Source organism: Trichechus manatus, unplaced genomic scaffold (genome assembly GCF_000243295.1).
Source record: "Trichechus manatus latirostris isolate Lorelei unplaced genomic scaffold, TriManLat1.0 scaffold00062, whole genome shotgun sequence".
Taxonomy (NCBI): domain Eukaryota; kingdom Metazoa; phylum Chordata; class Mammalia; order Sirenia; family Trichechidae; genus Trichechus; species Trichechus manatus.
The window spans coordinates 779,125-793,900 of record NW_004443998.1 but is presented as its reverse complement, the minus strand read 5'-3'; the positions used below and the strand labels follow the sequence as shown (position 1 = coordinate 793,900).

Here is a 14,776-nt window from a genome sequence, read left to right as displayed (position 1 = left end):
CTGGATTCGAACTGCCAAGCTTTTGATTAGCAGCTGAGCTCTTAAGCACTATGCCAACAGGTCTCCATTCATAGTTTGAACTGGTTGAAAAACACAATTGTCCACTAGAGGTCATCTTTCTTCCAGATGAGTTTCAGTGCCTTTCCCTGAATACTATTAAACCCGCTGCTGTCATGTCGGTTCCGACTCGTAGAGACCCTGTAGGACAGAGTAGAACTGCCCCGTAGGGTTTCCAAGGCTGTAAATCTTTACAGAAGCCGACTGCCACATCTTTCTCCCGCGGAGCGGCTGGTGGGTTCGAATTGCCAACCTTTTGGTTAACAGCTGAGCGCTTTAACCACTGAGCCACCAGGGCTCCTTAATACTCTGTTAACAGGCTTTTTCGTTGCAGGGATTCCATGTATTGCTTTAGCTAAGTGCCCTTGTATTAGTAGGTACAGCTCTCTGGAGTCCTAAAAGGCTGGGGATAGGAGGGGATGCACCACAAACACACACCCACTTTATGCTGGTTTTGGCTTGGACCCTCCAGGACACCACCTTATTTTCATCGGAATGTCTTGTGTCTGCTTTCTCTGATGCCAAAGGCTGGGAAATGGAGACGAAAAGAAATGGGCCTTAAACATTGACATAAATTTGGGGTGAATCCATGTAGGCTTCACCCAGATTTACCTGTGAGTCGGTTACCATTTTCCTACAGTGTGCAAATTCCAGTCAGCTTTGGGCAGAGAATCCTGCTGGGAGAGGAATAGGGCTCTGTCCAAGAAACAGGGTTTTTTTTTGGCAGATTCTATTGAAATGTAAGCCATTTCATCATTCTCGGAGAGGGAAGCGGCCCTCCACCACATTGCCTAATGCAGTAGGTTTCAAACTGTGTCTGCAGAAACCAGGGTGGCAGGCGGGTTTTTTTAGAGGGTAATTTGCACCTATTATAAAAGCTGCTAATCACCTCATCCCCACCCCCCAGAAAAAAACCTAACTGGAAATCAAAGAGTTCTGAGATGTGAAAATAATTCCAAATACATCTACAGTGAGATTGTCTGTGGGACTTTTTGCACTTTGAGAGAAAAGTTATCCTGTAAAGCTATGTAAGAAGTGTATATATCACATTTCAGCCCAAACTGTAGTTACTTCATTCCCTCATATCTATGCAAATATTTCTCTCCACTCGTTTTTTTTTTTTTTTTACATCTATGTATTAATTTATCTTGCCCAGGTAAGTAGTCTTTTTATAGTCCTCAGAGTAGTTGAACTTGTACATGTGCCATTGATTTTGAAAGTGGTAGCTCTGTACTGGTCTTTTTGAAAAATTTATGCTTGTGTGTGGCCAAGAAAGACAAATTATCTGGGTTGCTTGGCAGGCCCAGCTTGGTTAAATGCCAGGCCAGGATCAGACACATCTGCTTGGCACATTCTCTTCATGAAATCTAATAGTTGATTATGCAATGGCAAGTGAATGAATGCCAGTATATCAAATGATAGGTCTCGTTATATATTGATTATCTATTTTTAGTTTGGATACTCTGTCTTATCTTGTACATAATAAGAAACGTAAGCAATTGCTGTATATTGTTAGTAAATCAATTTTTAAATAAATTTCTTACTACTTAGCTTTCAAGTTTCTGGACATGTTTAATGAAGGATATCTGGAGATTTTTGTAGCATAAGCTTTTAAACACCTTACCCTTTATAACTATTTGTCTGTGTGAAGGGGATTGTCTTAATGTGCCACAACCAAACAAAATACAGAAATAAATGTAAATCTGTGCTAGAATAAGACTATACTTGACTATAAATTTATTTTCAATGTTTGTGTATAACAAAACAGTCTGATGTTCTCATTGAAGGATGTAATAAGTAAATATAAATTTGAACTCAAATTGTTTTATCCTGATAAAAACACCTTTGATAGTTTTTCATATTGTGTTCATTTGAAAAGCAGAAAGAAAAAGTCTAAAACATTGATTTACACTAATAGTTTGCTCAGGAAATTATTTCTTTAGTATACCCTGAAATAACAAACGTACGTATAACCAGGATCAGAATAGTCAAAAGTTCATGAGTAAATTAGTTTATATATGATAGTTTGAAGATTCTCAGGGAAGTTTTTTGTTTAAAGTTATAAGAATAAAAAATTGTAACCTGTCTCAATTTTATCCTTCTCTCACTTCCCATTTCTGGACCTCAGAATATTGCTGGAAGAGGTTGTGGGAATGTCCCGGTTAAGTTTGATCAGGTACCCTCCTCTGTGACTTCTGTTCCATGTCTGCAGTGTGGGAAATGACCTTGAAGCAGTAAGAGCGTAGAGTGCACTCCTAGGCACGCCATCCCAGAAGCCACAGACCAAATTAAGATGCTCAAATCACAGTTTTTTAAATCAACTGAAAACACACAGCAGGAAGCCAAGGACAGAGCTGGGGTGAGCTGGTACCAGAGGGTGTGGCATGAGAGAGGACCGTGCTGTCTGAATCTTGGGGCACGCAGTGTTTGCATGCCCAGTCTCTCTGCCACGAGAACCTTCCCCGCCGATGATGTGGTTCTGAACCAGAGTGGAGGGTTGAGAAATGAGGCCCAGTTAGACAGACGATGTCTGCCAGTGACACAGTTTGTTTTCTCAGAGAGACAGGAGCCAGGCCCCTGGCTTCTTCTGTAGCCCTTCCTACTTCGCTGGTGAAACTGGCTTGTGTTTGCAGTGGATGTCCCACCGGGCAGTTTACCATCTAATGGAGATGGTGAGCCTCGTGCGACTCGGCTGAGCTAGTGTATCGTGAATATTGGGTACTTCTTGGTCTTTCCATTCCTCTCTGTGGTCAACACTCACACGCTCTCCGCGCTTGATCTAGGTCTGATACATTTCCTAGGCTACCGACTTCCTTTTCTACAGTTACCACGTCTCACGAATTCTGCCTGCGTCGACCTGCTTTCTCATCAACTACATCTGACACATCTCATGCCTTTCCGCTGTGCTTTAATAAGAAGCTACTTCCTGATCCAGCTCTTCAGGACCTGCCCCTTTTGTTATTTTCCGCTCACAATTGTCACTTCCTCCCTTCTGGCTGGCGCCTTCCCTTCCATCAACATACACATTTGGGCCTCCCCTATCTTAAACAGCCTCTCTGATTCTGTTGTACATTCACACTGCCACCCTGATGCTCTGATTCATCTGTAAACTTCTTTACAAACTGCTCTCTACTTAGTCCCTCAACTTCCAAACCACTTGTAACCTGGCTACCTCTCCTAGCATGCGACTGCTGAGATCATTCACTTGGGAATAACTGTTGCCCTCCTAATAGTCAAAACTAATGGCTCTCGGCTGGTTTTCTACGGCGACCTCGCAGTGTCCTCTGCTTCCCTGCAGTATGTGAAGCCTCCTCTCTCTCTGCTTGACCCCTCACTGAAGCCCTGGTGGTGCAGTGGTTAAGAGCTCGGCTGCTAACCAAAAGGTCGGCAGTTGGAATCCACCAGCTGCTCCTTAGAAACCCTGTGGGGCAGTTCTGCTCTGTCCTGTAGGGTTGCTATGAGTCGGAATCAGCTCGATGGCAACAGGTCTCCCCTCAATGGCCACTTCTTCTTCTCTGGCTCCTGTGCTGCTTCTTGCCCTCTAAACATAGGCTGTCACCAAAGTGATTGTATTTGTTTTCTGTGTTTGCTGTAACGAATTACCACAGACTTAGTGGCTGAGATCAATGTAAATTTATTGTCTTACGGTTCTGGAGGTTGGATGTTCCGACTGGGTCTCACTGGGCTAAGATCAAGGTGTCCGCAGGGCAGCGCTGATCCTAGAGGCTCCAGGAGAGAGTGTTTCCTTGTCTGGTGTTTCTAGCTTCCAGAGGCTGCCGCATTCCTTGGCTTGTGGCACCTTCCTCCATCTTCAAAGCCAGCAACACCACCGAGTCTTTCTCGTGCTGGCTCATCCTCTCCGGCCTCCCTCTTTTACCTGATACAGATCCTTATGATTACATGGCGCCCGCCAGAGGATCCAAGATAATCTCCCCATCGCACAGTCAGTCCACTAACAAGCTTAATTCCCCTTTGCCCTGTAACCTGCGTATTCACAGGTTCCAGAGATTAGGATGTAGACATCTTGGGGAGAGGAGAGACATTAGTCTGCCTACCACAGCGATGCTTTGCTGCTTTGTCGTTCTTTCTCTACAATCTCTCCCTCAGTTGAATCCATTTCTACAACTTCAACAGTCCTCTCCATTCAAAAGACCCCCAAATTCTGTCTGGCCACCTGACTTCTCTCTTGAGCCCCAGGGGCCTCTTGCACCTTCAACTCAGAAGTTTATGGTGAAAGAAAAAAAAAAAGTTTTTAAACTTACTACTCCACCTCAGTTCTTCAGAATCAGTTCGTCCTCCTGACTTCCCTGTCTCTTTCCACAGCTCCGCTCATACGGTGGGCTGGAGAGCCACACGGCTCCTTGTTCTCGATCTCGCTGTGTGCCCGGGCAGTGACTCAGTCAGTTCTTTGCTCACAGGGTGGAGTCCATTCCTCTGTCTTTTCCTTTCCATTCCCACTGCCACCTCCCTCCTTCAGGCCTCTTTTTATTCCTTGGACTGTTCTTATTGCCTTTAATTAGGAGGTAAAAAACAATCAATTTCTGTTCCTTTGCTGAGCACCTAAGAGCTGTTTTATATGTTATTTTCATTCCTTTCTGTCATCAACATGATGAACAAATAATTAACATTCTTCATTTATAGATGAGGATACTGAGGCTAAAAGACTTGCAGTGATACTCAGAAGGTCATGCTTATTCATTCATGTCTGCGCGCATTCATTGTAAGAATATTTATGGAGAGCCTAGTGTATGTCAGAGACTATTTCAGAGGATGGGGGTATAGCACCGAATCAGTCAACCAAGACCCACGTTCTAAGAAACTTAGGTTAATTTAGAAAAGACAGACATTAAAGACGACAGCAACCAAGGTGGTGGTCTCCTGGCTTACCCAAGAGTTACCTTGTTTTCCTGGATTGTAGTGGACCAACAAAAACGATCTCTTTGAGGCACTGAACTCATTCTTCCTTATATTCAGTTATCTGTGTACTGCCGTATTTGTCTTACCAAACTCTTGGAGGGAAGAAAGCATTTCTTCCTATTGCACATAACTGACATTTGTTTCAACGACAGGGTTGTATGAGTCAAGGAATTGTTTGGGGGGGACTTTGTCAACTGTAAAGCCATTTTCAAAGGTTTCTGGTCATCGATGGTGCCGATTATGTTGGTGGCAACGGTAAAATTGAAAAACAAAAAAAAAGTTTCCATTGAGTTGATTCCAACTCATGGTGACCCTGTGTGTGTCAGACTAGAACTGTGCTCCATAGGTTTTCAATGGCTGATTTTTTTTTTTCCATAAGTAGATCACCAGGCCTTTCTTTCAGGGTGCCTCTCGGTGGACTCAAATCTGCAGCCCTTGGGTTAGCAGCTGAGCATGTTACCCATCTGCACCGCCAGGGATGCCGTCGGCCACAGTAGTGATAGCCAGCTCTTCTCTCAGCGGGGCATTCAAGGAGCTCCCTTCCCTGACATGGACCAGGAGTAATTTTCCTCACAGTTCTTTTTTGCTCGTTTTGCTTTAAAGAAGCACAACTTAAAGCTATTTAGAATGTCTGCTGCTTCCCTCAATTCCCTGAGAAAAGGCTTAAAAGTTATTGCTTAAGAAAGCGACTTCCCTGTTTATCGTTTCCACCCCCAGTACTTCATTTTTTTTCAACATTTCATTATGAACATTTTCAAACTGAAAATTTATTCTTTGAATGCCTATGTATATTTCACCTAGATTTGACAATTATCATTTCGATAAACTTTTTTTTGTCATAGCTATCCATTGATCTATCCTTCTATCCATTCATCAATCCATCTTATTTATTTGGTGCATTCCTAAGTAAGCTGCAAACATCAGTACAAAAAAAACAAATCTGTTGCCATCGAGTTGATTCCGACTCATAGAGACCCTATAGGACAGAGTAGAACTGCCCCATACAGTTTCCAAGGAGCACCTGGTGGATCTGAACTGCCGACCTTTTGGTTAGCAGCTGTAGCTCTTAACCACTGCGCCACTAGGGTTTCCAGACATCACTACACTTCCCTCTAAATACTTCAGCCTACACATCATTCATAAGGTTTTCACTGGTCAGTTTGTTCAGAAGTAGACTGCCAGGTCCTTCTTCCTAGTCTGTCTTAGTCTGGAAGCTTCACTGAGACCTGTCCACCATGAGTGACCCTGCTGGTATTTGAAATACCAGTGGCATAGCTTCCAGCATCACAGCAACCCACAAGCCATCACAGTACAACAGACTGATAGATGAATTAATAAATCATTAACTGAAGTTCAAAATTTGTTTGGTGGATCTTTTTTATTTTTTATTTCCTTGAGGTAAATTTTACATACAGTGAAATACACAGATCTTAAGTATACCACTTGATAAGTGTTGACTACTGTATACACCTGCATATGCTAAACCCCTGTGAAGTCATAGAAGATTATCATTGCACCAGAAAGCTCCCTGTGCCTCTTCCAGGTCAGTCCCACACCCCAGTAATTCACTTTGGAAACTGAACACTCAGGTGACCTGCAGACGTGACTTTTGACCACTGTATTTACTGTCCAGTAGAAAAACCTCATTCTCCAGCTACTGATTGCCGCAACTGAAAAAGTGCTTTCTAGATTAAAGACCCGGTAACTTGCATGGTGGCAGAAATAGGAACAACATCTTAATCAGAAAATACTCTTTTTTTTTCCCCTTTAAAACATACTGTCGATTCAGATCTTAGTAGGACCACACTCTAGCCACCCTCTTACTTTTGATCTTGACTCACAGGCCAGACCACATTGACCCGGGCAGAGGAGGTTTTACTTCTGCAAGCCGAGTGGGTCCTGATCAGCACTGGTTTTGTGGAACACAGTCACTTGGCATGAACCCAGAAAGTCGTGTCTTTTGCTTCCTCTGATGCTTGTTTTGAAGTCAGGATTTATGTGCTTGGGCATGTCACAGCTTTCTTAGGCTCATTTTCCATATATGGATAATAACGGTGTTGGATTAAATGCTCTCTTGAGATCCCATCTGAATCCAAAACCCAGTACTTTTTATGGGGAGGGAAGTTATGAAGACATAAAAAGAAGAAAAGAACTTCTGTGCTACATGAACTATGCTTAAAATAAGAAGTCCGTCAATATTTTTTAGTCGAAAATAACAAACGTTCCTGTAGTTTGGTAAATCACTCGGGCTTAAACGTTCTTGGAACAGCTAGTTTGTGTTTAAAGTTTTTTGGACTAACAAATCATAGTTTAACTTACAGCACAAAGACCTTTCTGATGAATGACTGTAAACGGAAGCCTGCTGCATATATTCCCTTCTTTATCTTGTTTATACATCTCGGGAGGTTTTTTTGTTTGACAGGATTTGGGTACAATTGTCAGAAATAGGTTTTCCCCAGAGCCACCACTGAGTCACTTCCACTATTTATGGAACAGCAACTGTGAAGAGTGGGATCATGTTTAGGCCTTTTTTTTTTTTTTAACAGCCCATGATAAATGTCTTCAGGAGCTTATGTAACATACCCCAGAGCCTTCAGTTTTCAGAAGAGAACAGAGGCCAGGAAGCGCCTTCTTAGGCTTTGTACAACTTGGAAGCGTGTTCCTGAGTCTTAAGGTCCTAGATTGTCAAGGCAGTAACTTGAGCAAAGTTTGAACAGCCTTTGAAGTTGCAGCTGTCTCGGAAACTTGGGATCGTGCCTTCTACATTAGGTAAAAGATCCCTATTCCATCTTATTTGCTACCCTGGAAAAGGAACTTCTACAGCTGCACCACCGGGGCTCCATTTCCCTGGGGAGCCCTGGTGGTGCAGTGGTTAAGAGCTTGGCTGCTAACCAAAAGGTCGGCAGTTCGAATCCCCCAGCCGCTCCTTGGAAATCCTATGGGGCAGTTCTACTCTGTCCTGTAGGGTCGCTGTGAGTCGGAATCAGCTCGAAGGCAGTGGATTTGGTTTCTGTTCCTTCCTTCCCGTGAGCATACTTAGGATTCCAGGGCCTTCCTCTACGTCTGCTGCCCTGTGTGGATTACTCAGTAAGGGAAGGATGGGGGCGGGGGGGCTGTTGCATATTGTGCCCGCTCTCTGAAAAGTATATACCTTCTTTCCTCCATCCTGTGTTCATTTAAGAGGACCCTGGTGGTACAGTGGTTAAGAACTCAGCTAACTAACTGAAAGGTTGGCGGTTTGAGCCTACCAGCCACTCTGCAGCAGAAAAGACCTGGCAGTTTGCTTCCATTAAATATTACAGCCTGGGAAACCCTTTGAGGCAGTTCTGCTCTGTCACGTGGGGTCACTGTGAGTCGAAAACCAACTTGTCGGCACCTAACAACAACAACATTCATTTAAGAGGACTGGTTACCTACGTTAGCCTACAGCGTCGTTAATCAAACCTTGATTGACTCCCCCGTCTCTGCCAGCTGGCAGGCCTAGAAAACCCTACACGTTACCTGGCCAGCCTCTTTCCTGTACCCAAGGGGAAAGGGCCGTGAGCTTTTGCAGGGTGCTTCTCCAGAGTACTTCCCACGGAACGGGTGCTGAAGTGCAAGCTTGTGAGGCCACCGGGGCTGGGCCTCCCTGCCACCTCCTCAGGCCTCTCACTAGGAAGCCTGAAGCCATATGTGTCGATGGACTTGAACTCAGGGAGCAAACGTTCTTCCTGCTTGAGCCTTTAAAATGGGTAAAATTAAGAGTATTTGTAAAAAAATAGAGGTTTTTTTTTTTCTTTCCAAGAAACAGAAAAGCTGTAATAAAATTAAAAATGCATTACCAAATATTGCCATCGCAGACTATCACCATTTCTTAAGATGGTACTTGATATGAAAACTGGTCAAACACATCAATTTCATTCCTCAGGCGAAAAGTACTTGTTTTTATCTAGAAGTAGCATGATGAAGATTGTGTGGTTATTTGTCAGTAAGATGAAGGGGTTTTGAATATATAGATATATATATGTATGTGTGTATATGTATGTGTATGTGTATATATGTATGGGTGTATATATGTGTATAAGTATGTATGGATGGATGTGTGTGTGTATGTGTGTGTGCACATGGGTATACGCATGTATGTGTGTGTGTACGTGCGTATGTATGTGTACGTGTGTGCGTGTGTATGTGTATGTATATAGGTGTATATGTGTATAAATGTGTCTGTATGTATGTGTATATATGTATATGTATGTATGTGTGTATATGTGTGTATATGTGCATATATATGTATGTGTGTGTGTATATATATATGGCTTAAAAATAATATAACTAGAGTTTTAAAAATTTAGTGGTATAAATTCAGTCAAGATTTTATTGAGTACCCTTTATATGTTCAGGGCTGTTTTATTAAGGAACAAGACAAATTGTCCGTGGCAACTGAGGAGTATGGGTAAGGACATTTTAGTGTTGTTGTTATTTTAATTTTCTGTTATTAAATTAGCACCAAAAACGTTGAGGCCTAGTTGTTCCTTTTTATGTATCCTAAGGGCCTAGAGGGGCCCTGAAGCGTTTGAGAAGTTGGCCCGTTTTTTCCCAGAAACATGCAGGGTCAGGCGTGTGTTTCCTTAGACTGTTGTCTGCAGTCTGGAGTTCTTCCATCACTGTCTCTCTGACAGATGGTCTGTTGCAAGGGCCACATGTGCTATACTGGAGTCCATGGGTGGAGCGAGCAGTTAATACACTCGTCTGCTAACAGAAAGGTTGGCGGTTCAAGTCCCCCCAGAGGTGCCTCAGAAGAAGGGCCTGGGGATCTACTTCAAAAATACCAACCACTGAAAACCCTAAGGAGCCCAGTTCTACTCTGACACACATGGGGTCAGGATGTGTCAGAATCTCCTGGGCAGCTGGTTTACTAGATGTTCTTTATTGGGGTGATGGGATGGGGGTGTCTGTATGTTCAAGTCAGAGCATTGGGCAATATAGGTACAAATCTGTACTTTCAATAGGAGTTTGATTTTCATGAAATGAGTGCATTATATTGACTTTAATACTTTAATAAGCTCTCTCTAAAAAAATAATTACAGGAATAATTATCCCATCCTATTTTCTCTTTGACTTAAAAAGGGTAAGAGCCAAAATATAAGTGGGGATTCTAAAAAGTTACAAAATAATGTTTCTTTTAAGAAGGAAAGCCCTCCTTTCAGCTATAAAGTTGACAAAGACTTCAAAATCATCCTTTCTACCCAGAAAGCATCCTTTCAGTGTTAATATTCAGAATGGATTGTTTTCCCTTTACCATGTTAAAAGTTTCAAAATGATCTTTAAGGCTTTTCTTTTTTTTTTTTTTTTTTTAAAGCACCAACTAAGCGGCATTTGTGGGCAGGAGGGATGATGCCTGAGGTTAGAAATGTTCAGCTGCAACCTTGATTCCTGCCTGTCTCTCTCTCTCTCTCACTGGCCTTTTTCCCTTTAATGAGGACTAGAACGTTTCCACATCAGTTAACTGCCTTCATGAAGCACCAGAAGGTCACACCAGCCCCAGACTGATCCTCTTCTTTGTGCCTATAATATAATTGGCTGATTGTGCCAGGGATGAGCGCGCCCCCTCCCCCAGCCCGCTCCCGGCTCCCTGTTAGCCAGCCTCACTGCTGGTTTCCGAGGAGAGCAGTTGGCTGGGCTGCGCTCTCCCGGCACAGGCTGTGCCACTGCGCAGGTTGATCAGGAAACAGCATCCATTTTACTCTGCCGGAGCCCTCCCTTACCAGGGCGTTCTCTGCGCCTGTGGATGCCCTGTGCCTCCCCTCTGCAGCCTCGGTGACTGTCCTGCTTGGGGGTCTGTGCCCTAGGATGCACTGAGATGGTGCATCAGGACAACTGCTCATATCAGGTAAGATTTAAAACCTGGTTTTGAGGCCGGCATCCTTGCGGAGGAAGGCCTTCCCCTTGCAAAGCAGCAGGTTGCCTCTCTCCAGATTTCCGAGGGATTTTGCCATCCTCCGCTCCTGGCCTTCCACGCAGACAGTATTTGAATTGTAATTAGGTTTTCTGGAGAGTAATGGAGCAGAAAACACTGCTTTGTTGGACTTTAAAGCATTTGCAGAATCCACAGAGGTGATCTGGTTTTTGCACATTCTGTCTGCCTGTATAGATAAGAGGAACTGTTTTGAACTGTAATTGAATTCAGGGGATTCAAAGGAGAAAAATCGGGTCAGAATTTCACATAGATAACATTGGAAAACGGTTTTTACCCATTGCATCACATATGAGCTGCTTCACATCCAGCTTTTAGCGTTGCCTTTAAGGAAATTATGTAAATGAAAGCAATAATTGATGATCTTAGAAATTCTCAAATACCAGCCAGTATGCGCTTGACATTTGAAGTTGCTTGTCTGTGTATCTTTCTGAACTTATTTTTCCTAATGAATTGTTTTAAATGGTGAGGTAAATCAGAATTATTTTCCATAAAAGAATACCATAAAAGAAACCAAATGGAAAAATTTTAATAATGCATATTGACCTGTGTGCTAATTTGGTAACTGGAGTTAAGAATTACACCCTTAGACCATTTCAAAAAATGAATTCCAGAGTGTTACTAACCCCTTCCTGCGGGTTGGGCTGTGGAGGCAACGTCGAAAGCGTCGTCGTTGTAAACAGACAGCAAGAGTGTTCTCTGAGAAATGGTTGTTTGCGGCCGCACACTGGCTAGTTCACGTCCCGGGTGGTCAATACTGGGGTATTCCTCAGGTGAAGGCGTTCTGGGGCTCTGAGAAGCCCGTCCCCTAACTTAACAGTGCTCTTGCTGTGTGAGGTAGGGTGCCTGAGAGAAGCAGCTTTCTCGCAGGATCAGATTTCACAGTGGCTGAACAGCACGTTTCACCAGACTCGGCGGCCGTGTCTCAGCGAAGTAGAGTGTGCCTGTAAAATATATGTATACGGTTTTTCTCCATATAGTTGGAGTTTTGTAAGAGTAGGCTTATTTTACAGTATTTTCATTTTATAGTATATTTATGTCCTTGGGCCCTAAATACCAAGATCTGGGTTCACAGGAATTCTTTCTGTGAGAGAGTGCTGAGATGCTGAGGGAACACCCAAAACTTCGCGTCCACACGATACAGAGCTTGGGGGCGGGGAATGTCAGAGGTCTACGGAGACTCTAATCTGTGTCTGGCGTGGTTCCAGGGGATTACATTACTGTGATAATTAAAATAATTTTTTCTTCTCCCTTTTCAGAGGAGATATATAATTTATTTTCTGAGAGGCAAATGACTGTAAGAGTATTCTCTATATTTTTTCATGAGGTTGAACATGAAATTACTTTTTTTGTAGGTCAAAGAAATGATCCGATGTCAACAGTTTCATCTGGGGAAGAGAAGTTAAGTTAGCCTACTGATTCTTCCAAAGGAAGACAAACTAGTTTTATTTTATATGAACACTGTCATTGTGTGTTTATTGGTTAATGAAGTATTTATTGCTTATTTTCACAATCATAGTAGATTTTGCATCTCCATGGCTTTATAAAAGCAGAATTACCTCACGTACATGTGTTCTTCTGAGGCCCTCTCCTTTTATACAGAGATGTTGACCTTGAAGTCAAGTCTTAGCCCCATTGATAAACCGTCGTTGTAGAACACAGTCAGCAGCCACATGCGGTCGGGTTTAGGAAGGATGGTTTCCGGGAGTCCTTGGCCTGATGTTGTCATAGTCCCTGCGAGTGTCGACAGTTCAGTGTTCTGCAGAAGCGTCTTCTTTTGATGAAGATTTTTATGGATGATAATGCAGTGGTAGAAGCAAATGCCTTAGATTGACATTTTTAGTGAGTAGATAGAATTTCTTTGGAGGGGCTGATTCCTTTCCTCCAATAAATGATATAACCAGGGTTTTTAAAGGGGAGTTCATGAATGAGGTTTCAAGGGTCATTCCCCCCAAAATTGTATGCACATTTTGGTGCATATGTATAGGTGTCTATTACAATTAGTATTATCATTATAGCACTGATGACCTCCTAACTGGTCTCCCTGCACTTGCCCCTGCTTCTCAATACAGTATCCAGAGTGATCCTTTAAACCTAAGTCAGATAGTGTCACACATCTCAGAATTTTTCACGTTTGTTATCCTCCTCACAGTAAAAGCCCACAACTTTACGAGGTCCAAGGGCTTCTGTCATCTGACCCTGTTGCCTCTGTGACTCCTCTCTCTCCATATGCCCTCTTCCTTCACGCCCTCCCGCCATACTGGCTGGCCCTGCCCTGGCCGCTCCTTCGGCCTAGCGTGCACTTCCCCAGGCACCTTCTCATAGGGTTGTTGGTTTTAGCAAACGATCTGCAGTGTTTAGTACATGTTCATACTAAAAAAAAGTTCATTGTTTATCTGAAATTCATATTCAACTGAGTATCCTTATTTTGGGCCCTCATGGCACAGTGGTTAAGAGCTTGGCTGCTAACCAAAGGGTCAGCAATTCGAACCCACCAGCTGCTCCTTGGAAACCCTATGGGGCAGTTCTGTTCTGTCCTGTAGGGTCGCTATGAGTCAGAATCGACTTGACAGCAACGGGTTTGTTTTTTTTTTTTTTAATCCTGTATTTCATCTGGCAGCCCTGCCCCCATCTCTCACTTTCTGCCTTCAGGTCTTTGCTCAGATGTCATCTTCTTGAGAAGGTCTTCGCTGAACCTGTCATGTAAACTTCCAACTCCCCATTTCTACCCCAGTATTTCTGTTGTGCTTCCTAATATATTTTTATACTTATCGTTTATCCTCATCTGTCATAGTACAAGGAGTCCCTGGGTGGCGTAAATGGTTAAGCACTCCATTACTGGCTGAAACGTTGGTGGTTCAAACCCGCCCAGAGGCACCTTGGAAGACGGGCCTGGTGATCTGCTTCTGAAAGGTCACCGCCTTGAAAACCCTATGGAGCAGTTCTGCTCTGTACGCACGAGGCCGCCATGAGTCGGAATCAACTCAAGTGCAACTAACAACAACAACAGATCGTAGTACAGATTTTACTTGTTTCACCTATTTTCTGTCCCCTCACTACAATGGAAGCACAGTGAGGGCAGGGAAGTTTGTTTACTCTGCTTTCCCAGTGCTTAGAACAGGCCCTCAGTGATAGGGATGCACCTGTTATATCTAAAATTGACTAAGAAAAAAGGCGTCATAACTATACTGTAATAGCTTGAGGTTTTCTTGTATTTGATAGCCACTGCGATGACTTTTGGTCCCGCTCCCTCCCCTGCCCTCCAGCCGTTAACCTGTGCGGTTACTCTTGTCTGTGGGTCAGCTTATCCCCCTGTTCCTCGTTAGTGTTTTCATCTGTAAAATGGGTTCTTCCCAGTTAACATTCCAGCATGAGTGTTGGCAGGTCCCCTGCTAGAGGTCACTTTTCTGTACGTCTTAGTTATCTAGTGCTGCTATAACAGAAATACCACAAATGGATGGCTTTAACAAAAAATTTATTCTCTCACAGTCTAGGAGCCTGGAAATCCGAATTCAGGGTGCCAGCTCCAGGGGAAGGCTTTCTCTCTCTGTGGTCTTTGGAAGAAGGTCCTTTTCATCAGTCTTCTCTGGTCTAGGAGTGTCTCAGTGCAGGGACCCCAGGTTCAAAGGGTGCGCTATTCTCCTGGCTCTTATTTCTTGGTGGTATGAGGTCCCTCTATCTCTCCGCTCGCTTCTCTCTTTTATATCTTGAAAGAGATTGGCTTAAGATGCAACCTAATCTTGTAGATTGAGTCCTGCTTCATTAACATAACTGCCACTAATCTTGCCTCATTAACATCATAGAGGTAGGATTTACAACACATAGGAAAATCACATCAGATGACAAAAT

The 14,776-nt window shown here is 43.3% G+C and overlaps 1 protein-coding gene across 1 annotated transcript in view; it reads left to right on the top strand.

Moving 5' to 3' along the window:
* Nucleotides 1-10,508: 10,508 nt before the first annotated feature.
* Nucleotides 10,509-14,776, top strand: part of SCHIP1 (schwannomin interacting protein 1) — a 70,983-nt gene continuing 66,715 nt past the window's right edge. Inside the window, exon 1 of the mRNA XM_004379155.1 lies at nt 10,509-10,843. Coding sequence (XP_004379212.1) covers nt 10,814-10,843 — 30 coding nt within the window. The 5' untranslated portion in view covers nt 10,509-10,813. The remainder of the gene's footprint in view (nt 10,844-14,776) is intronic.